This window comes from Lepus europaeus, chromosome X, assembly GCF_033115175.1.
Source record: "Lepus europaeus isolate LE1 chromosome X, mLepTim1.pri, whole genome shotgun sequence".
Taxonomy (NCBI): domain Eukaryota; kingdom Metazoa; phylum Chordata; class Mammalia; order Lagomorpha; family Leporidae; genus Lepus; species Lepus europaeus.
This window is the reverse complement of record NC_084850.1, coordinates 116,778,609-116,803,375: the sequence shown is the minus strand read 5'-3', so window position 1 is coordinate 116,803,375 and position 24,767 is coordinate 116,778,609. Positions and strand designations below refer to the sequence as shown.

General features: G+C 39.0%; 1 protein-coding gene across 9 annotated transcripts in view; it reads right to left on the bottom strand.

Moving 5' to 3' along the window:
- Positions 1 to 24,767, bottom strand: part of DMD (dystrophin) — a 2,142,101-nt gene that overhangs the window by 572,216 nt on the left and 1,545,118 nt on the right. For all 9 annotated transcript variants that reach the window (XM_062183372.1, XM_062183374.1, XM_062183379.1 and 6 more), the window contains one exon: positions 2,028 to 2,239. In XM_062183372.1, the coding sequence (XP_062039356.1) occupies positions 2,028 to 2,239 (212 nt within the window). The remainder of the gene's footprint in view (positions 1 to 2,027; positions 2,240 to 24,767) is intronic.

The window sequence follows — 24,767 nt, the reverse complement described above, 5'->3', positions numbered from 1 at the left end:
CCTATATGGCTTTCTAGAATTCTTGCTATATAAAACTTGCTGCTCTGGTTCTTTGACAAAGTAGCTATCACAGAGATTGGCTAAATGATCACTAATTCAATTCATTCTTCCTGATATTAAGTTAGGAATAAATTCTGGTCAATGACATGTGATGAAAGTGATATACTTAATTTCCGGGCCTACTCATAACACCATATATATTGACTGAACATACGCTCTCTTCTTCTCCAGCAGGGGCAGGATAAATTTTGAGCAGTAACATGTTTAAAGTGATAGCTTCACAAAATTGGAAAACTATGGATCCCTAAGTGACTATTTGGGAGAATGTTTCTAAAAAGGGTTTGTCAATCTCCATTGTACTAAGACAAAGCCAAGGTATTAATCTTCGTCATATTAAGCTGTTGATATTTAAGAATTTATTTCTTTCTTAAAACTATCTTTATCTAAGAGAGAAAGGAGGTGGGGGAAGGAGAGGGAGAAGAGCTCTCTATCTATTGGTTCACTTCCCAAATGCACATGCTGGCCTGGGGTTGAGCCAGGTTGAAGTCAGGGGCCAGGGACTCAATGCCAGTCTTACACATGGGTGGCAGTTACTCATTTATGGGAGCCATTATCTGCTGCCTCTCGGGATGCACATTGGCAGGAAGCTGGAACTGGGAGTAGAGTTGGCGCTTGAACTCAGTTGCTTCAATATGGCAAGCGGAGGTCTCAAGCAACATCTTAACCATTGTACCAAATGCCTGCCCCTCAGGGTTGACTTCTTACTGCACCTCAGTCAAAGTCTGCTGTGCCTCATTTAGAAATGACAGCCACTTCAGATGGTGTAGTTAAGTTGATATTCATATACTTTTTTGGCAAAATATCTTTCTATCAGATAAAAAAAATCTGTGGAGCACATTTGATGAAGTACTCTGATCAACTTTCTACCCTGTTACTTCTCTGCCTAAAATCCTTAAAGGATACTCATTATCTAGCATTTAAGGTCTTTCAGAATTGAATCACAAATACCAGGTTTGAAAGGATTTAAATGCATGTAAAACACCAGGCATCCTGCTTGATAAACATAGTCATTAAACACACTTCATTTCCCTCCTGCTTTTCTTTTATTATTCTGAGCAGTTCTAGACTATCCACGAGACAGATATTTTTTGAAGTTTTAGGGGCAAGAAGGGGAGAAAGAGAAGGAAGAATGAGTTGGGCAGGAGGTTAGAGAACTGGTAGAGAAAGTGAGAGTATAACTTAGGCTTAGTGTTATACCCAGGCCCTCCTTCCTCCATGCAGAATCTTCAAATAAGGTAAGTAACAGTAGACCTGTTATTTTTCCTAGGAGAGAATTAAGCTCAATTGGTTGACTTCATGCTACAATGTAAGTATTTACATCAACTTTGATCTTAAAAGATGGTATAATTTGGAAACTAGTCCACTATACCCAGATTATTAAACAAAATAAATTTTAATGTTATTAGCAATCATTTTTTTTCAATCTCTTCTGACTCAAAAGCTACTGTTCATGTCAGCTTCTATGTAATTTCTTTCTAATAAAGTCACATTAAAATCATTAAGTTTTAATCTATTAGAACTATTTTAGTATAATATAGATGTGTATTTCAGTATAACCCGTACAATATTTTTTTGAAGATTTATTTATTTGAAAGGTAGAGTTACAGAGAGAGAGAGGGAAGGAAGGAAGGGGAGAGAGACAGAGGTGGTGGTGGTGGGGGGGGAGAGACAGAGAGAGAGAAATATCTTCTATATGCTGGTTTACTCCCCAAATGAACTCAATGGCCAGGGCTGGGCCAGACTGAAGCCAGGAGCCAGGGGCTTCCTCTGGGTGCCAGGGCCCAAGCCCCTGGGCCATCCTCTGCTGCTTTCCCAGGTATATTAGCAGGGAGCTGAATCTGAAATGGCACAACAAGGACTTGAACCAGTGCCCTTAGGGGATGCCAGTGCTGTGCAGTGGCTTAACCCATTATGCTACAATGCTGGCCCCACCCAGTACTGTTTTAAAAGATACCTATGATACTAACCTTGGTTTCTGCAATTTTCTTTTGGAGTGCATCCATTGTGTAGGGACCCTCCTTCCATGACTCAAGCTTGGCTCTGGCCTGTCCTAAGACCTGCTCAGCTTCTTCCTTAGCTTCCAACCATTGTGTTGAATCCTTCAACATTTCACTCAACTGCTGCCTCCGGTTCTGAAGGTGTTCCTGTACTTCATCCCACTGATTCTGAATTCTTTCAACTGCAATAAAAGGAAAAATGAGTATATAATGATAAACGTTAGTCCGGAGAAGAGATTTGAAATTTCACACGCAAATATTATCTCACATGTATAGTGCTTGTTAAAAATAGTGTTCATTGTGTTATGGCTGGGATGACAGACAAGTTCTTTACTTTTTTGAGATGTCAAACATCAGTTTCTGTTAAATTGTCTGCCTAAAGGTGATCTAGAACATCAGAATAGTATTTAATTAAATACTTAATCTCCTAGAAGCAAATAGGAATCATCTTTTAGAAAGGTACTGTAGGGGAAGGCATTTGGCACAGGCATTAAGATGTCATTTGGGACACCTGCATCCCATATCAGAATGTTTGTTTTGAGTCCCAGTTTTGTACCCAGTCCATCTTCCTGATCACCTGCATGCTAGGAGGAACAGATGATGGCTCCAAGTACTTGTGTCCCTGCCACCCACATGGGGGATTGGGGTAGAGTTGCTGCCCCTTGACTTCAACCTGGCCCAGCCCCGGCTATTTAGACACATGGGGAGTGAACCAATGGGCAGAAGACTTCTCTGTCTCTCTGAGTCTGACTTTCTGCCTTTCAAATATGGTGAAAATAAATGCAATACAGCAGAACACCCCAATCCTCTTACCCTTACCACTTGAATGCCCATCAGCCTGAGTCTAGTAACAGGATCGGCATTTTGTTGCCTGAAGGATTTGTGTTGCCACGAGAATTCACATGCCATCTAAGTGGAAGGCTAGATACATCAGGGGATTGATGCCTGCCTTCAACCCATAGGAGCAGCATATAACCAATGACTGTTAATAGGAACTGGGGTATAAACAACCTAGCTCCCTTCATGCTAGGGGAGACAGCTCTGATGCATGTTTTTTGCAAAGTGTTTTTGTTTTTTCATCTACTTGAAAAGCCAAGAGAGGGAGAGTGAGAGAAAGAGAGATCTTCCATCTTCTGGTTCACTTCTTAAATACCTGCAAAAGCCAGAGCTGGGCCAAGCAGAAACCAGGAGCCTGGAACTCCAACCAAAACTCCCATGTGGGTGGAAGGGGCCTAAATACTTGAGCTATCATTAGCTGCTTCCCAGGATGCATTAGCAGGAATCTGGATCAGAAGCAGAACAGTCAGGACTTGAACAGTCACTCTGATACCGGATGTGGGCATACCAAGAGTGGCTCCATCGCTGTGTCACAATGCCTGCCTTTGATGCGAATGTTTACAACATTCCAGCGTTGCCCCAGCGGGATAAAGCTCCAGCGGCTGCTTTAACGGTCTCATTTTCCCTCTCTCCTACTGAACTCTCCCTTACCTCCTCAATAAGCCACTTCCTCTCAAAACCTTTTCCTGCAGCCTTCTTCTGAGTGAATCCATGAGCGGATAAGTATTCAGGAAGCTTCCTTTAAAATAAATATCTAAAAATTCATGCCACGCACAAGCTGCGCCACTGGCTTCTATTAAGACTATTTTTGGTGTGACTGTTGAGTCTAAGATGGAGACGTCCTGCAGATTCTGTTTTGAAATGCTGCAGTTAAGAATGTGAAAAACAAGCAGGACCACGTAAGTTTTTCTAAAAAAAAAAAATTTAAAAAGTGGTTGAGAGGAAGAAAGGCAGAAAGAGAGGCAAGGAGGGAGGAAGGGAGAGAGAAAAAGAAAGAGCTCCCATCCATTGGTTCACTCTCCAAATGCCCACAACAACCAAGAGGCGGCATCTGGGACCCAGGGATTGATTTACTCTAGGTTTTCCATGAGGGTAGTGGAAACTTTAGATAAGATCTTCAAGCTGCTTTCACAACGATGGAAATGATGTTGCATACAACAAAATAATAAAACCACATCTGCTTTATCCCTTAAGCATGGAAGCTGACAGACACTGCAAATGCTGTCCGAAGGTTCACCCACCAGCATATATAATCAGTTACAGATTTCTGTCATGTACAAATCCTTCCCTCTTTGTACTGCCACTGTAAAGGTCTATCATGTTTGCCTTCATGTCTGCAACAATCTCTCTCTAGTCCTCCTGCCCCAAGTCTGTTTTAAATGTAAATTTCTCACTGTGCGAAGATTAGTAGCTAATATAAACCGCCACACTCCCTCATTTAAAGTATTTCCATATTTTCCCCAAATACCTTCTGGACTACCTTGGCTCGACAAATGTGTTCCTCTGTGATGTAACCTGGATGAGCTGAGTAGTCTCCCTACAATGGAATGAATTACAGCACACACAGGCTAGAAGAAAGCATCACGGAGAATACAAGGTCCCTGCAGAGCAGAGCTGTGACTGTGGGGAACATTCGGCCCGCAGGCAGTATAGGGTCTGTGAAGTCATTTGGTCTGGTCCCGACAGGGCAACTGCAGGTGGATCCTGAAACTCAGTACATCTGCAGCAGGCTCATGTTAAATGGATCATTTTGTATGGCCCATGAATTATGTTATAAATATCCAAATGGCCCTTGGCAGAAAAAAGGTTCCCTACTGCTGCTAGATTCTAGACCCAAGCAGCGAGGGGAGAGAGAAGTGGCCGGAAGCAGCGATTCATAATGATAAAGCCCCTTGAGAAAAGCAGTAACCTTTTGTCAGTTACTGCATGGGGAAGGAACCAGAAGAATAAAGATCCTGACCTTAATTTGCCACCTCTCCTCAATTTCCTATTAGGGCACCAGCCCCCCACCTGCCTCCGTGCTGAAACCAAGTAGAAACCAGAGAGCATGGAAGCCCAGTGATGGCACAGCTTAGCCTCCCAGAACAGAGAGAAAGACAAAGACTGGCCATAGATGAACCAATCAAATGCACACAGCACAGTACTATACAGCTGCTGCCTGCTGCATGATGCAAGTACAGATCTTGTTCATTTACCCCGATGCCTCCAGACAGATATGAGTCACAGAAGTACCTTCAAGAAGTACAGAAGTAGGAGACAGTTTGTCAATAGCAATAGACCCCCTGCAACCAGTGATCGTGACAGGAAAGCAAAAATCTGCTCCCCAAAGAGGTAACACAGAGTCGATGACACTCCTTATACACAAGTGTTTTCTTCATCAAATTTGTTTTTGGGTGTTTGCTATGTGCTGAAAAATCAGTCAACATATTATCTTCTAATCTTGGCTAACACGTCAACTTCCGTTTACATGTCAGTTTCTCTAATGCTTGTACAGCATAATGTTTTTCGTTTCATTGTTGTTACACTGGCTAGTGCAATACCTATTACAGTTGAGGCTGGAGAGTTCTTTATTAGTCTTCTGTCTAGTTTTTGGTTTATAAAGTTAATAGTGTAGAGGGAGGCGGCAAGATGGCGGAATAGGCAGGAAGCACACTTAGTCCGGGGGGAGAGAAAGTTTAATATAAGTGGAGATACTGCAGGGTCAAGGAAGAGTAGGGGATGAAACAGCAGAGGAAACTCTTCCGGAACTAGTGATTCACAGTGGACCTGCGTGGAGAGCGTGGGAGCCCAAGTTCGGGACACCAGCGGCAGACTCAACGCACCAGCGCTGGAACGCGAGGTGAGCCGAACCTCCATAGCCCGAGATACCAGCAGGCAAGCGGAAAAAGGAGGCTAGAGGGAACGAGGCTTGAAACTCCGTGGGGAAAAGTTCACCAGGCTAACTAGAAGAGAGAGAGAAAAAAATAAAAAAAGTGACTGATACGGACACAAGTTTCTCTCTCTCCGCTCACCTCTCAAAGGCGAGCAAGACAGAGCAGGCGCCATTTTGGACATACGTCATAAGCAGGGCGACCTCAGGTCTGCACCAGCCCTGAGCCTAGCAGAAAAACCTGACTCTGTGGGGAGGGGTGAAATAACAGGAGATTAGCATCTAACTTGGCAACCCAGTGGGAGACTGCAGGAGAATTGGAGCCCACACTGAGGGCAGCACAGATTCCCTGTGTGGTCCTTGGGAAAGAGCTTCCGATCTCTGGCTCCTGTGGGTATATCATTTGCCTGCTAACTACCTCCAATTACGTTCAGCTGTGCGGAATTACTTCCCTTTTAAATAAAAAAAAGAAAGAGAGATTTACCACACCTAACCTGGGAGTGTCATCCTTGACACACCCTCAACCCTGAGGAACCAAACACAGCTCTCAGTCCACACTCATCTCAAGCCTCTAAGGCTCCACTGAAAGCAGACAGTCCACTTAATATAGAGCCATAGTGTAACAAGAAAAAACACCACAGTGAAGAAACCAAATATCTCCAACATGCCAAACAACAAACGCAAAAACCAAGCTAACAAGAACAAGGAAGAAACTATGACGCCCCCAAATGAAAAAGACACCCCAATTCAAGATTATGAAGATGATGAGATCGAAGAAATGCAAGAAGCAGATCTCAAAAAATTGATAAGAACATTAAGAAGTTCTCAAAAACAAATTCTTGAACTACAGAAATCCTTCATGGACAAGATAGAAAATCTCTCTCGTGAAAGTGAAATATTAAGGAGGAATCAAAATGAAATGAAACAACTAGTGGAACAAGAAACTCTGATAGTGACTAGAAATCATAATGAAATGAAGAGTTCAATAGATCAAATGACAAACACATTAGAGAGCCTTAAAAACAGAATGGGCAAAGCAGAAGAGAGAATATCAGACTTAGAAGACAGAGAACAGGAAAGGAAACAGGCAAACCAAAGAAAAGAAGAAGAAATTAGAAATCTAAAAAATATTGTCGGGAATCTACAGGATACTATGAAACAACCCAACATTCGGGTTCTAGGAGTTCCTGAAGGCATGGAGAGGGAGAAAGGATTAGAAGGCATTTTCAGTGAGATACTAGCAGAAAATTTCCCAGGTTTGGAGAAGGACAGAGGCATCTTAGTACAGGAAGCTTATAGAACCCCTAATAAACATGACCAAAAGAGATCCTCACCACGACATGTTGTAATCAAACTCACCACAGTGAAACATAAAGAAAAGATCCTAAAAGGTGCAAGAGAGAAACGTCAGATTACTCTCAGAGGATCTCCAATTAGACTCACAGCAGACTTCTCATCAGAAACCCTACAAGCTAGAAGGGAATGGCGAGACATAGCCCAGGTACTAAGAGAGAAAAACTGCCAGCCCAGAATACTATATCCTGCAAAGCTCTCATTTGTGAATGAAGGTGAAATTAAGACTTTTCATAGCAAACAGAAACTGAAAGAATTTGTTGCCACTCATCCTGCCCTGCAAAAGATGCTTAAAGATGTGTTACACACAGAAACACAGAAACATGGTCACCAATATGAAAGAAGGTAAAGGAAGGAAACCTCACAGCAAAAGATCACAGGAAGCTCAATTTCTCTTTGACATAGAATTAAACTCTGATGCTCTGTTAAAGCAATGTGTTAAAGTAATCTATTATGTTCTCTTGATGTCTGTTAAATTCTAATTGTTCAAAAACAGCTGAATTTTTATTAAGAGCTATGGGTTATTTAAATATGTGCTTTTTTCAAAGACTTGAATAATCACCTTGTAACAATGATCAAATTTGGTCTATGTTATGCCATGATTTTAAGAAATCTTATTTCAACCAGATATTTTGGATTTTGAGCCTTCTTGGCATTCTTGACAGGCATTCAAAAAATCAAAGTTTCAAACAATCTGGTCTCTAAAATTTCCAGTAAATCCTGGACTCTGGTTTTTCCAGTTTGGGCCCAACTGAAAAAATCGAAGGACCTATGTCTCTCATCTTATAGAGACACCAACTAATCAGTCTATTTGGAGTATATTAGAAGGACTGTCAAGATGTGATGTGGTACCAGACTTTAAGTTTCTATAATGGAAAATGCTATTAATACAAATGTTTGAGAATTAAAAAGTCTAATGATCTTGTGTTACTAGACATGATAGTTATCTTAATGAGAAAGCCCCAGAGGCTTAAAAGGTTAAATACTTGTAAAATCCTACAGGTGCTTTCAAAAATACTGTGAAGTAAGCAAGTGCCTCTTGTTGGTTGATGAGTTTATAATTTTAAACATGGCGACTTAAAGTCTTTTGTCATCCACAGTTATATATGATCTGCTGCTCATAAAACTAAAGCGTTGTTGGTTCTGTGTTTAGCTGTCCTCCTATAGGTTCCTATGGACTTTTTCCAGCCACTTCTATTGTATTCAGTACTTTGGGATGGCTCTGTAAACAGATGAAGCCAATAATGTATTAACAGTACCAGCTGAGAGAAAGTATGGTAAACTGAGGTTACTAAAAAGAAAAAGCAATTCAAATCAATTGGCAATCTACAAAAAGAGTTAAAGATTTTAAAAGCTATTATTAAAATTGCTATATTGGTCTAGTATGTTATGTTATATGTGTGTACATATTGTATGTCCACATGGGGAAATTTTATTAAGAGTTTTACTTTAAATGGCTTATAGATAAGATTGTCCATAAATTTAAGCTGCTAAAATCAATCAAAGATACATTTTAAATTGTGTGACCTGAATCTGTGTATCATATGTTTTAGACTTGTTGGTAGAAAGAAACTAAAAACATTTTAGATGGTTGTGCTTAAGTTTACTGGATAAACAAACTACACCATGTTAGACATTTAAGAGGTGTTTTCAAATACATGATTCTTAAAATTTATAGAAGGCATTGGACCTTCTGGTAAATGTTTTCTTAAGTTGTTATCTAATGGTTGAAACGGTTTGCTAAGTATTCATGTGATATTGCTATTGTCAGCAAGCGATCTAGGACTTGCTCCCTCATTTCTCTATTCTAAGCCCAACTTGTTCTTTCATTTCTCTATTCTCTTCAAGGTAGGAAACTAATTCTATTATGAAGGAAACTGTAGGATGCACAATTTAATCTTTAGACCTTATAAAAGAGATGGCTAACATTTTTCTGCAATAGCATAGCCAAAATAAGAACTCAAATAATAATCTCATAGCTAGATTCACTTCGCCATCAGCGAAGTATACAGTAAGTAGAAAAAACCTCCCTTTCAGACCAAAGGGAAAGAAAGTTTTAAAGTGAGAATATAATTTTCCTCATGGGCATTGTCTACCTTAGAAAAACTACTACAGAACATGCCTGTGACTATAGACTTGTAGTTCAGGCCACCGAAGATTAGAGATGGGACACGGGCACTCCCTTGACTTGCATCCTCTGGTCTGCTTTAACACAAACCAGGAGGAAAAGAAAGCTTGGCATCAGAAGCAATGGGTGGCAGGCCTATTAATGGCTGATCTGTACAGTGATCTGCCCTCAAGGAGACCCAACAGGCCAGTCCACTGCAGTGGCTTTCAATGTGGTAAGCCTGGGCTTCAGCAGAAGTCAGCTTGTGAAGAGCCCTGGCAGCTCTGCCAAGAGTTGGATCACTGGAAATGGACCTGCCCTGGAGTCAAAGGATGCCCAGGTCAGAGCCACAGATCTTATTGGCTCTAAGCTGAAAAGCCCTTCACTCAGCCCAACTTCCAAAGTGACCACTGCAGCTGAGGGGATGGTCAAGTAGGGTCAGCAACATTGCAGGCAGAACTGTCAATTTCTTGTTAGAGATGCCACCTGCCTTTACCTGGCCAGCTCTCCTCCCAGGCCAGCCAAGTAATGAAAGTCAACAGAGTGCCTTCCCCTAGGAGGTTCACACCTCCCTTAGGATATACCCCATGTGAAGAGATAGATAGGTCTGGGCCTCTGAATTTACAAGGCCTAAAGCCCACCAGATTATTATCAAGCCCCTTCTATCAGGTTCTATTTGCCTCTCAATCAGAAAACTTAATTGTAGCTTAGACAGCACCTTTCTTAGCTCCTCTAATAATGACTCTGTCCTTTGTTCTAGGCCCTGTCTAGTGCACTTGGGCCTCATTCCTTTGTAATCATAACCTCTACTCTACCACCAATGGCTCTACTCCCAACCTGTGTGTACTGATGGTCCTCTTCCCCACTTAATGCTGTATAATTGTTCAGACCTGGTAAATGCCACTCTTAGGATCATTGGTTACTATCCTCACTCTGTCTTTTATGACCTTGTCTAAATATGATCGGAGTCGGTAAACTTGGAAGGCTTCCATAGCCGTGGCAACTCATGACGACAGCCTAGGATGGTTACTGGCGCCATAAACTAGAGTGTCAATTTGTTGGGTCAACAACGGTTGCCACTGTGCACTTGCTCCTCATGTGGGATCTCTGTCCTTAATGTGCTGTACATTGTGATTTAATGCTGTGACTAGTACTCAAACAGTATGTTTCACTTTGTGTTTCTGTGTGGGTGCAAACTGTTGAAATCTTTATACTAAATTGATCTTCTGTATATAAAGAGAATTGAAAATGAATCTTGATGCAAATGGAAGGGGAGAGGGAGTGGGAGAGGGGAGGGTTGCGGGTGGGAGGGAGGTTATGGGGGGGGGAAGCCATTGTAATCCATAAGCTGTACACTGGAAATTTATATTCATTAAATAAAAGTTAAAAAAAAAAAAGAAAATTGAGGTTAATATTTGTTTTTAGTGTTGGAACATAAATGGTACGCTCTATTTTCACAAAATCACAGGTGCTAGATCCAAGAAGCTGTGACTGGTGGTATTTTTCAGGACTGGACTTAACATTTTTTCATTTTTTTAAAAATTTTTGAGTCAGAATTACAGAGATCAGACATTTCCCACTTTCAAGGAGTTTGAAATCAATTCTATTTCAAAATAAATGGCTACAACAATACAAAAGTTGCACTTTGTAAATTCACATCTATGAAATAAAAAAAAAGAAAGAAAAAGAAAATGAATCTTGATGTGAATGGAATGGGAGAGGGAGCAGGAGATGGGAGGGGTGCGAGTGGGAGGGAAGTTATGGGGGGGCATTGTAATCCATAAACTGTACTTCGGAAATTTATATTTATTAAATAAAAAAATACTTGATTACCTTAAAAAAAAAGTTAATAGTGTAAATTCTTTTTTTTTTTAACAGGTAGAGTTATAGACAGTGAGAGAGACAGAGAGAAAGGTCTTCCTTCCATTGGTTCACCCCCCAAATGGCCACCATGGCCAGAACAGCGCTGATCCGAAGCCAGGAGCCAGGTGCTTCCTCCTGGTCTCCCATGCGGTGCAGGGCCCAAACACTTGGGCCATCCTCCACTGCCTTCCCTGGCCACAGTAGAGAGCTGCACTGGAAGAGGAGCAACTGGGACTACAACCTGGCGCTCATATGGGATGCCGGTGCCGCAGGTGGAGGATTAACCAAGTCAGCCACGGCACTGGCCCCAATAGCATAAATTCTAAAAAAGGTGTTGAAAATTAAATAGAAACCCACTCAAGTCTTCTGCAATATTTTCCCAGTGGTTACAGAAACAACTCATGTTCTAATTACAAATGGTTTTCTAACTTAACATAACAGGATACTTTTCTATGCCTATTGGCACCTTTATTCTTAACTTTTTTTATATACTGTATGTATTTGAAAATAATAAAATTGACTTTCCTTACAAATAATCTCTAATTCCAAGTTTCCTTCCCCTTATTTAGCCTTGATTAGTGACATCTTATTATGCTAGCATTTTTTTAAAGAATGCCTAGTGGTTTTTCACATAAACATGGCAAGCTGTTTGGATTTATGCCCGTAAATATTTTCTGTACTCTGTAGTTCATTTCAAAAGTCTGTATTTTGAAGAGGTCATCATATAATATTAGGAAGAGGTAAAAATGTCTTCCCATTATGTAGGTAGACATATTTAATTGTAGGAAACAGAAGGAACATTTATAGCCAGGTCCATTATTTCAGACAAACAGCATCTGAATGCTTGTTCAATCACAATAGAAAGTTTTCAGGCAAAGGATGTCATATAATGTACTATAGCAAGATAAAATGATTACTGGAGTGTGGCACCCACTAAGGGTGGCATTTCCTACCTTTGACCTTCACCTGTACATACATTATCAGTAGGCATTATTTAACTACATTCATTTACAGAATAGACTCACTCAAGAATCCATCCACCCCTCCATGTACCCTCACCCATCCAGTCAACCAGCCAACCAGGCAGCCAGCCTACTAGATGTCAAGCATTATACTAATGACTGGGGAAACACAGAACTAAAACAGCTTCTGTGGCTTTTGATTTGGGTGCTTGTTAGAGAGTGTAGTGTGATTCATTCTCTACCCAAGGAACGCAAGATAAGCAGAGAGAGGATAATTTGTCCAATCTTAAACCTATTCAGTGGGAGGTTTTGAGGCTCCCCACATAGGATAAATATTTTAGCTAGTTGAACATTTTTTTCTTCATACTATTTGTTGAACTTTACTTAGTGTAGGGCTAACCTTATAGATGTAAAGCATACTGAAAACAGAAAATTAAGAGTGGGGAAGAAGAGGGGGAGGAGGAAGGATGGGACTGTGGATGGGAGGAAGAGTAAGGTCAGAAGTATCACTGGGGTCAGCGCTGTAGCAGAGCGGTTTAACGCCCTGGCCTGAAGTGCCGGCATCTCATTTGGGTGCCGGTTCAAGACCCAGCTGCCCCACTTCTGATCCAGCTCTCTGCTATGGCCTGGGAAAGCAGCACAAGATGGCCCAAGTCTTTGGGCCCCTGCACCCACGTGGGAGACGCGGAAGAAGCTCCTGGCTCCTGGCTTTGGATTGGCGCATCTCTGGCCGTTGTGGCCAATTGGAGAGTGAACCATCGGATGGGAGATCTCTCTCTCTCTGCCTCTCCTCTGTGTAACTCTGACTTTAAAATAAATAAATCTTTTTTAAAATTAATTAATTTATTTTATTTTTTGACAGGCAGAGTGGACAGGGAGAGAGAGAGACAGAGAGAAAGGTCTTCCTTTGCCATTGGTTCACCCTCCACTGGCCGGTGCGGCCGGCGTGCTGCTGCCGGCGCATCTCACTGATCCGAAGGCAGGAGCCAGGTGCTTCTCCTGGTCTCCCATTGGGTGCAGGGCCCAAGCACTTGGGCCATCCTCCACTGCACTCCCAGGCCACAGCAGAGAGCTGGCCTGGAAGAGGGGCAACCGGGACAGAATCCGGCGCCCCAACCGGTACTAGAACCCGGTGCGCCGGCGCCACAAGGCAGAGGATTAGCCTGTTGAGCCATGGCGCTGGCCAATTAAATAAATCTTAAAAAAAAAAAGTATCATTAAGTTCCTAGATCTGTGTATATGAAATACATGAAACTTGTATAAATAGTATTAAAAAAAAGTAAAAGCTACAAAAAAAAGATTTAACAAGGGTGTCTGGATAAATAAACTTGATGCTTCTATAACCTTGCATGAATTCCTACATAAAAACTTCCAGGGGCCGGCACTGTAGCATAGAGGGTAAAGCTGCTGCCTGTGGTGCTGGCATCCCATATGGATGCTGGTTCAAGTCCCGGCTGCTCCACTTTCGATCTAGTTTCCTGCGAATAAACCTGGGAAAACAGCAGAGGATGGCCCAAGTGCTGGGGTCCCTGCACGCATGTGGGAGACCTGGAAGCTCCTGGCTCCTAACTTCAGACCAGTCAACTGATTCGCAACATTTGAGGAATGAAGCAGCAGATGGAAGATGTATCTCACTCTCTTTCTCTTTCTAACTCTGCCTTTCAAATAAAATAAATCTTAAAAAAAATATGAAAACATTTCCAAAGCCTATAGAACCAAAGTTCACCAAAAATGTCATAGCATTTAAATGATAGAAGTCTGTGAAGCTCAGGAAAATACTTTGCTACCATATAATTGTCACTCTAAAAGAGATATTCAGGAATAAATTATCTCAGGACATTCACATATAGGGGATCTTGCCTGGTTATATCCATGGTTTAAAATATTTTGTATTCTTTTTCCCTTTTATGTAGATCTTAACTAACTAACCATATACTCCAATGTCATCATCACATACAAAGTCTTTCCCTGCTCTCCTATGTGCATTTTGTCCTATCTCTGTACTTCTGTCACAGTTTGTTCATCTTTTCAATCTTTTACTATACACTACTTTAATTTACCTTTTTTATTTCTGTCCCCCACTCTAGACAGTGAACACCTCAAAGGCAAGGATAGAATCTTTAACAGATGCTGCCAGTGCCTCACGTATGCCCTTGGCACTTAGCATTCTAGTATTGGTGAGCAGGGTCTTGGGCTGAGCGCTTGTCCTAATATAAGCCCAAGGGCTTTCCTTCTCTTGCTCAATGCATTAGCCAGAAGGGCTGGGGAGTTAATGACCCAGGAGTAGCATTCAGCCGGTGATGGATCAGAGTTGGAAGATGATTACCCTAATTTCTTCCCCTTTCCCCTTGTGGATGAAAACTGTGAGCCTTGTTTTTCACTGTCTCCTAGAGTTTCTTCATCAGGTTAAAACCCAGATGTACACAGTCAACAACCTGCTCAATAAAATTGGCTCAATTATTGGCTTCATTCTTTTCACTCACTTCCTGCTCCCCTAGGTTAACTATGAATCATTATTTCAAGGTCTGCTTTCGGGGGAATCTAGACTAAGATGGAATTTTTTTGATTTAAAAGTTTCTTAGTATAAATCTCAGCATATTATACACGATATACTTTCAATAATTATTAAGTGAATTATACTTCTAGACTGTTCAATTAGCTATACTCTCTCTTTATAATGATACAAAAATGCCACTTCCTAAGTTAACACTTGCCCAGCATCTTGGGTCTTCATTCTTCAAAAGAAATCATTGTCTCTTTACTGCATTACATAATTTGAAATCTGGTTCAAGTATTTCATATTACTTTATTTTCCTCTCACTCTTCTGCTCATGATCTATATTCCAAGCAAATGTTGTTGTTTAAGCTTCCTTTGTTTCTGATTTAAGGCCTTTGCATCAACCATATATTTGTTTTGTCTAAAGCATCTTCATTATCATGTTGACCAGTGAAATACCCTTTGTAATATTAAGTCCATAGATTAAAAGGTATGGGAGAGAGAATCCTGTGATCCAAAGCTAATCTGTAATTCTACTTCCTCTAACATTCTTAAAATAATAGTAGGATACAATCAGTTGGTATGTCCTTTTCATCAAATTATTGACTGTTATAGAAAAGTCCCTTTGTATATTGACTAAAGACATTTTTATGGGCGCTTTCAAATTTTGAAACATACCAAGCTTCAGAGGCTAACAATAAAATATTATATTGCTATTAACATAAGCACAATTAGATTAATACTAGCAGGACAGTCAGCAGAAGCATGTCTCCTAGTGCAATAACCAAGCATGTGTGAGAATAAATTTTTCAGAATAGAAATTATGTAGCATTTCCTTTATAAAAGGATTCACCATAAGACTGCTCTGAATAATCAATCTCTCCAGCATATTTAAAATATTATTTGACTTCTAATTCCACTCCCAGATATATATCCAACTGAAATACATAGTTATAATCAGCAAACATGTACTAGACTGTTAATAGCAGATTACTTGCAACTGTCCTAAACTGGAAACTATCCAAATTCCATGAGCTCTAAAATGAGTAGACATGGTATCAATAGAATATTATCCAGCTACAAGAATGAAAGATGTACAACTACATACAAGAATATGGATGAATCTCATTAACATAATACGGAGAGGAAAAAGCCAGCTACAAGCAAGTAGATAGTGTTCAATTTCACTTGCATAATGTAGAAAAACAGGAGAAAGTAATAGAAGACTTTAGAAGGCATGATAGTAGGCACCCTTGTGGAATGGGGAGCCACTTCAAGAATACAAAGGGAGCTTCTAAAATTATGATAATATTCTGTATTTTTTATTTGGGTGTAGTTTACACAGTTGTATTCATTTTGTGGAAATTCACTGAGTTTGACAGTTATAATACACATACTTTCCATTATGCATATCGTACTTCAATAACACTAAGATAAATGACTTGTAAAACAAACCTTACATGTATCTTTGGAAAATTAATCTTTTTCAAAATGAATGTAACATGTATAATATGCATCATTTTGGCTTCTATGAATGATAATAAGAGATATAGACACAATAGAACTTATACCTTACATTCACGTAGTAAAGAATGTTTTAGAAATACCAGTTGGAAAGTTAACTGGACTAGACTCACAGACACAAATTAGCACACACAGAATAATCAAGCAGCTATTCAGCTACTGAATAAAAGAAATGAAGCAATACAACTGATTGAAATAGCAGTTTCAAAAGTAGATTCTGCAGAAACAAATATACAAGAAGAATTTACATGTTTTAAATGCATTCCCTTTTTTCAAGGAATGAAAGAAAACATAAAATCTGAATCACATCATGGTGAACTGAAACCATGTGGTACTTGGATATCATAAAGACTTTGAAACGGTCCATAATTGGGCAACAATTCAAACTACAAAATTTCACCATACTTGAGATACTTCATCCAGGAGATTGATAGAACAAAGACATATTATGGCAATGTACTTGGTCACTAGAACCCATACTGTTAGATTTACATTCACACCAGATTCAGCTGACATACAAACATGACATAATAATAAAATATATGCACATAAACCCAGACAATCTGTGCATGTTTGTAATTGAAGAGCTACTCAAATGTACACATTTCTCCTCACAGAGGTCCATCGTGGAAAGCTACTCAACTTATTTGTGCAGCAAATAGATGATGGATAATGAAAGGAAATAAATAACTAATGCTAAGACTTAGGATGACAGACTGGGACCCAGCATGCGTCCTGATTTATGCATCTCCAGAAGTGTCAAATTGGAAACTCAGCAATCATGTCAAGAATCACAATACTGCCGAGAAAGAAACAGTACTGCTGATCGAGTACTAACCAATCTTTCACTTCAAGTTTTTAAACTGGCTTTGTTTGATTATCGACATAATTCTTGACTGATATAAATTCCCACAACATCTCTCTCAGGAAGGAATGTTACTTTAAAAAAAAATGACTGCCTCTTTGAATATATTACATGTTGCTACTGAACAACAAAGAGCTCTGTTGTATTTTTCTGCACTGAAGGTACAGTCTGCAAATTAAAAGCTAGTGTGACTGGGTATTAGAAAGCAACCATAACTAGCAGTCCTGTGATGAAATAACTAATTTAATTTGGAAAAGCTGATTTGCCACATCTTTGGCTTCCTCAATTGCAAAACTAAAATAATGATAACTGCCAAACCACAGAATTTTGCGAAGATAAAATTCAATAATGAATAAAAGCATAAAGGATTATATGAAAGCAAGGTGTTACTGAATCTCGGTATAGAGAAGATTAAACAATGTATTATAGTTCTCCCCTAACATTCATAATCTGCTAAAAGGTGTCCATTGTGGATCCCAATGATATCACAGAGCAGACAAGAGTTTCAGGTAGAAAATATCAAGCTGGAAGAGTTAAATTGTAGATAAATATTCTGAGGTCATTTGACTGAGTGACAGCTACATTTAATTGCAGGCAACTGCAAGAAAAATTCTCCCAAGTGCAGTTAAGACAATGAGCTTTGAACTACTTACTTGTTGGGATCAGGCAAAAAAGGTGGAGACCACTACAGACTGCTCCCCGAAGCTAAAATAGTCAACAATATGTTAATCATGATTAATAAACGAACAAAGAAACCACCATTATACTACTCTTGTTCAAAATTTGGATGTAACCGTAGTCGGTCATGTGAGCACAGGTCAACATTCTGTATCCAAAGACATTATAAGGACCCAAGGAAAGTCAAAATAATAATAGCCCCAATTAGAGGGAATAGTAAGAAATGCTCCTCCCACTTCCACAAAGCATTTAAGTATGGAAGAGGCATATTCACTGAAGCTCTGCACAGAGAAGCTTCTCAAGTGTGCTAACAAGAGGAAGAAATAAATATGATGACCATGTAGCTGGCATGAATGCGCAGGTGCTCCATTTAGGAACAGCCGACGAGGACCGCTGTTGCTGTGCAAACACAGAATAAAATATCTACAACATAACAGACCAGAAACCTGAAAAGTGAGTTACTGGCACAGGATGATATTGTAACCACTGTGATCAACCTACATATCTGCAGCTTCTCTAAAGCTTAAGGTAAAATACAGGAACAGCCAAATGTTTAGTTTCAATTCATGGAGAACACACCAAGACTAAATGACTAAATTAAAATATTTCAAGACATTTCCGGTTAGTTTGGAACATGGAAAGATCAATAATTTAATGCTATTTTCACACTTGGTTTACTCCTCTGTAATACAGAGATAAAATTAATAATCTATAAAGATAAAAGGAAATAATGGACCCAAGGCACTGAGCACAGTGTCTGGCTCCTGGCTAGCTCCCAATTATAGGGGTAAATATAGGCAATCATGTGCTTTTGTATCACCATTGGACTTCTCAAATACTGAATCATAAAGCCAAGGGGGGTAGATTGAATGATCCCTGGGGTTCCTTCCAGCTTTAACAGTCTGTGAAATACATGTTTCCTGATGCATTTGTCAGAGATGGAGACTCACCTTACAAGGTTATTGCGAAGAACTCAGCCAGCCTAGTGCCTGGATCAGCACATGGCATACCAATGGCCAAATAATGGACACATATTCGGTATGTTTTAGCTTGGCAATTTTATGATCATATACGCAATCAGGCTAAAAGTCAGAAAAGTGAATTCTAGCCAAACTAAAGTAATTCCCTCTTTTCTGAATTAGTGGTTTTGCTCTTTTATCTTCAAAGAGGTATGTCAAACAAGTAAACTCTTTCATCAAAACTGATTAAATGGTATACATGAGATTTGTGCATTTCACTCTATATGAAATTTGCAAAAAAAAAAAACAAATGAAAGAAATGTGAATGAATGTTGGGCTCTAGTTTATAATACGTATGCTGAACTGTTTAAGGATGAAGGGAACCAATGCCAATTTATTTTGAAATGTATTCAAAAATAGGGATTCATACACAGATAAAGGGATGAAGTAAGATGACAATAAAGATGGTGGGTTCATGGGCATTCACTGTACAGCTCTTTCTATGCATTTGAAATTTTCAAAAATAGAATGTTGGATAAAATGTTCACTTACAGCAAATACCACATGTGTTATTTAACTGGTTTATAAGTCACTAACCCCATTTCCTAATAAAAATACTCTGCAGGTTATGAAAATTTAAAAGATACTGAACATAATTTTATAGGACTAGAAATAGAAAAAATGTCTTGCTGGAAATCACACCCAGTATGTATGCAGAACAAGTTATAAATGGATTTAGTTTTTTAAAATATCTTTTTTTTAAGGTTGGAGAGACTATTGGTTGAGATGAAAATCTGAAGTTTGAAAGAAAGTTTAATGTAGAACTAGGCAGAAACATTTCAGTTGATCAGCAAAGTCACCGACCAGTCACAAGAAAGGAAAACAAAAGCATCTAGATGTGATATAGACATATATGTCTATAGACATACAGACATATCCCTGGACAATTCATTTGTCCAGCAGCCCAGTCATCAACTATTTAAGTGCCAAATGTAGCAAACGAAGTACTAACACAACTCATAAGAGTTCAGCAAGAGTTCATTAAAGTGGAACTAAAGGGTACCATTACAGTTCTAGCACCACAGATTTATTACTGTGTCACCAGAATGCAATGCACACAATAAAAACTCATTTATCACTGTAAATTTGTACATCAAGATAGATGCAATTATTGAAAATAAATGTTTTTAAAAATATATAGACTGAAAAAGCATTCCTCTCCCTTAAAACCTATTAAATTTCATCTCTACATCTTGCCACTCAAACTTTTAATTGATGAATGCCAAAGTGCAAATTATACCCAAAAAACAAAAATGCTCTCCGACCTTTACACATATACTTCACAGTCTAGCTATGCAAGTTAAGAAAAATAAGCACAAAACAATTTCTGGAACAGAAAGTGTATCTAAAAATAAAAAATACTTTTTTCAGACTTTTTTCCTTTTCTATTTTTCCTTCTCTCTTTCTCTTCGGATTTTGGTGCCTCCCTTATCCATGCCTAATTCCCAAATCGTACTCATAGCTCCAGCCTCTTCTACAAGCTAAGAGATGCTATTGTGTTTTCCGCCTTTCCTTTACTCATATCTTCAATCTTAGTCTAGAATCACTTTTATTTTTTTCATGTAAAAAGAAACAACAAACAAAAAACAAGAAAAAAGTTTTTTTTTTTCCTTTGGCCCTACACCTGCTCTGGCCAATCTTTCATTTTTCTCCTTCAAGTTATCCTTCAAAAAAGTGTTTTTGGCACTGTTACTTAAGGGACGGTTTGTGCACCATCACTATTTCATCACCTGGAAGCTTGTTGGAACAAAATGTAGCGTTTTGAGCCCCACCTTAGACCTAAATAAGAATCTGCATTTTTAAACAAGATTCCTTATATGATGTATACACATGTTAATGTTTGAGAATCACTAACCTATGTCCAATATTTCCACATTTATATTCCACATACCCTTGTCAATCTACTGTGTTTTGATTTTTGAAACTAAAATTACTTCTGTAGATGATAGCAATGTCCTGAAAGTTGCTACTGTGATGAAGATTCTAAAGTCTTTACTTTTCCAGAATACTCTGTAGTACTTGCCATCACTGATACTCCCTGATACTTTCGCTTTTGGTTAATATGCAAGAATCCCTCCTGGATTTTTTTCTACCTCTTTTGACATTACTTATTCTATTTTGCTCATCCCTTAAAGGTGCTATTCCCTAGGGGTTTCCCTTTGATCTTCTTTCCATTTTATTAATTCTTCTTGTTGAGTTCATCTTAGTTATAGTGGCTCATTTGCTACCTCTATGAAGATTATAGTTAAAATCTGCCCTTCAAGCAACAAGCTCACTTGAGGTCTATATACACAAAGCCAAATGGTGATTAAATAATTTCTGTAAAAGATTTATTTACTTGAAAGAGCATCAGAGAGAGAGAGAGAGAGCGAGCGAGTTATTTTCCATCTGTTGGTTTACTCCCCAAATGGGTGCAACAGCCAGGTCTGGGCCAGGAGCCAGAAACTATTTGGGTCTCCCACATGGGTGGTGGGGCCCAAGTACTTGAGTTATCTTCTGCTGCCTTCCAAGGTTCATTAGCAGGAATCTGGGTCAGAAGCAGAGTACCCAGGACTCAAATTGGTGCTCCAAAATGGGATGCCAGCATCTCAAGTCGGGCTTAACCTGCTGCACCACATGTGAGTCCCTAAATCACTAAACAGTCAACATACCCAAAATCCGTCACATCACGTCACCCTAATTACTAAACACACATTGATGAAGTCATTCAAGGAGAAACATACAAATCACCCTTGATTCTTCCTATCTTTTAACCAAGAAGATGCCAAGTCATTCATTCAATCATTTTAATTATTCTTCTGGCCTATCATTCAACTATCTCTTCCATAGACTGTTCTAATTAAGAGGCTTTTGATGTATTTTCTAATTCGGTGGATAAGCTTATCTCAACATTTGAATCAACTGAGGCATTCTAAAAAAATACCAAAGGTTCTGATTTCATTAGTTTGGGGTGGAGTTTAGGCGCTGGCATTTTTAAAAAGCTCCCTACCCAATCCCAGAGATCCTACTGTGTAGCCAGTACTGGGAGTCACTGCTCTAAAACAGCCTTTTGCATTCTCCATCCATATTTAGTACTCTGGTCAGAGAAGCCTTTTGAAGTAAAAATCTGAATCTGTCATCACTTAACTAAATTCCCTTAATATTACTTCCCTTCCGTGCTTTCAGGATAACATCAAAATACTTTACCTGACCTTTTAAAATGTGACCCTTGCCTACTTTTCTAGATTCTTGCTTTCCACTGCTTTATACGCACACAGGAGTCCTTTGTATGTACGATGTTATCACACACCCTACCACTGTCTGTGCTTCCCTTGTGCCTAGAGTTTCCTCCACCCCTTTTCACTTTGCAGCATCACTCTGCTCAAAATCTATGACCACTAGTCCTTTGTTCCCCTCAATATTCCCTTGTGTGCTACCCAATGAGGCCTCTTCTCTACTTCATGAGTTTCTCATGTAGTCTGCATCTCTACTGTTAACTTACCTCTGGATATACCGATTCTACTATTTATTGATTGTCTTACCTGTTGCAAGTTGGTTACTAGAGGAGAGGGAATGTGTTTTTATACTCAGTGCCCAGCACAAGTATGGCACATAGGAGAGTATAAAGAAATGCGTGGAAAGGACAAACACAATTTTAAAGACATAAACAAGAATTGATGTACTGTGAATCTATAAATGATTACAAACATGTAACACACAAACAAAATGAGCTCATACATTTAGTCAGTATTAGAAAAATAAAGTACATGCTCAAATATTTTGAAGACTTTGTGGAAATGGAACTTCTGTATTAAAGAGAAAAAAGGAAATAAATGAATTGATGAAGTATAGCCTCAACTGATCCCTTTAAATGCTTCTCCAGAAAAGTAGAACATGGGAATGAACACAAATAATGATCAAACAAATCTGATTCCCTTAATACATGAATTGCCATTAAGCAAGTACAGGATCGTGATCATAAAATAATTTTAGGCTAAAGTATTGGCTGAGAAGCCAAAAAAGGAAGAGAGTGAAAAATACAAGTTGTCATTCTGAGGCCCCATTTTCAGATAATTTTTGCTTATTTAAATTCTAGCAACTCATGAATGTTATGGTAAAAGATGTGAAAGATAAGGGAAATAAAAGTAATTCTTCCCCTGTTCCAAAGATTCCAACTTCAGTGACAAAAGAGTTCAATACAAAACATATAAAGAAACCTTGAAAATTAGAATAGCAACTCCAAAAACGGTATAGCAGCTTATAAAATGAAATGCTTTAATTTAAAGGAAGTTCTGTCTATGGCTCCCACTATTTTCATTTATCCTGCATAAATCCCAACTATATATCCAGAGAAGACAGACCCAGGAGAGAGACAATGACTTGGTGAAACATATGGCTAAGAAATACAGAAGGAGAACAGCAGAATTGCTTTAATTTTAAAAGGAAATGCCTCTGAAACAGAATTCTCATAGTCAAAGAAAAAATACAGATTTTAAATGAGGTAATCTATGTGAAAAGAGCTTTGGAAATGACAAAGCAGTCAGAAAACATTAGGTATTCTTGTTATTTTCTTTAGAATGAGATATAGAATAGCGGTGTGCCTATAATATTCATAGTAAGAAAAAGATTCTTTTACAAACATGTAAAACTGGTGCTTTTTAACCTAAATAAAAAGGAAAACACAAAACACTGCCAGAGTTTTATCTCAAGCAAGACCATATATTGTTCTAAGTTTTTATAAATAGCCATTTGATCATGTGATACTGATTTGCTTTTATGTATTTATTCATGTCTTTGTTTATTCACTCACCATAAACTTTCTTGTATACTATGTAACTGAAATTCCCGATAGAATGCATACACAATCAAAGCTGTATAAAGAGTAATAAATATACTCTAAGTTACTCAGTTTAACATTCATATGTAGTTGGAATCTATGTCTTTAATATAGAGTCCACTTATTCAAATGCACAATTAACTAAAAAGAAAAGCTAAAAGAGGAGATTCTTGTATTTCCTATTGACCTTGTGACTTATTGTGAGGATTGTGATATTCAACCTCAGTACGATGGGAATCCACTCAACAATTTTAGGCAGGGGAATGACTCCAACTTAATAAGGGTTTCAAAAGATTAGTCACGCTGCTCATTGGAGAGTAGAATGGACAGCAGGGCAAGAAAAGATGCAGAAAAACAGACTAAGCTATTAGGAGAGGAGTCCAGACACATCCTGGTGGTGGATAGTGGACAGAAAGACAGGAAAAGAACAGTAAGTTATTTGCAATACAATAGGACAGGACTTAGCCCAAGCCATTTTCTCTGCATTGCCTGGTATGTGTGGATATTTTCTGAATGCTTTCACAGAAATGAATGGGGTTATAAACACCTTCTAATTCATGAAAGTTACCTTAGGAGTCCTGGTCCAGCTGTGGACCAGGAAAAAGATGGGACTAAGTGACTATTATTTATAATCACAGTATGCCTAGGTCACTGTGTCCCTTCCAGAACACAGGGTGCATGTCAAGTCTGAAAAGTCTTTGTGTGCAGTGTCTTTGCTGGAAAACCTTACTTTGCTTGACTTCTTTAATCATTTTTTGGCTTGACTTTTATTTGTGGACAAAAAAGGAGAGAAAGTAGATCCTTTTTCTACCACAGAATGGTGAAAAAGTTGCTGTTAGGAATCAACACAGACCTACAATTTTATGTTGAATACAAGGTTAATTAGCCCAAGAGGTAAAGTAAGACAGTGTGCCCTACAGAATACATAAAACAGGTTAGAGCTCAGGGTGTCACGTTCAGAGTTGCCATTCCTGCAGTCATAAACATCTGAAGCTGTGAGTGTGAAGGTGAAGGACAAAGTCTTGGGAATGATCTGGAGAGAGGGAGACTGAAACCACAGGTTCAGGAAAGGTTAGATCTCTGTGTTCAGGGCAGAAGCGCCAGAGATGAAGCAGGAGAGGTGGTTCCTAGACTCTTGAATATTCATTGACATATCAGTGAAGTGGTTAGGGCATAGACCACAAAAGACTAGATCTAAAGAAAATGATAGTAGCCTGTGGCACAGAGCTTAGATAAGGCTTGGGATGCCTGCATCCCGTATGGGAGAAACTGGGTTCAATTCCCGACTCCCATATTCTGATAATGTGCTTTCTGGGAGAG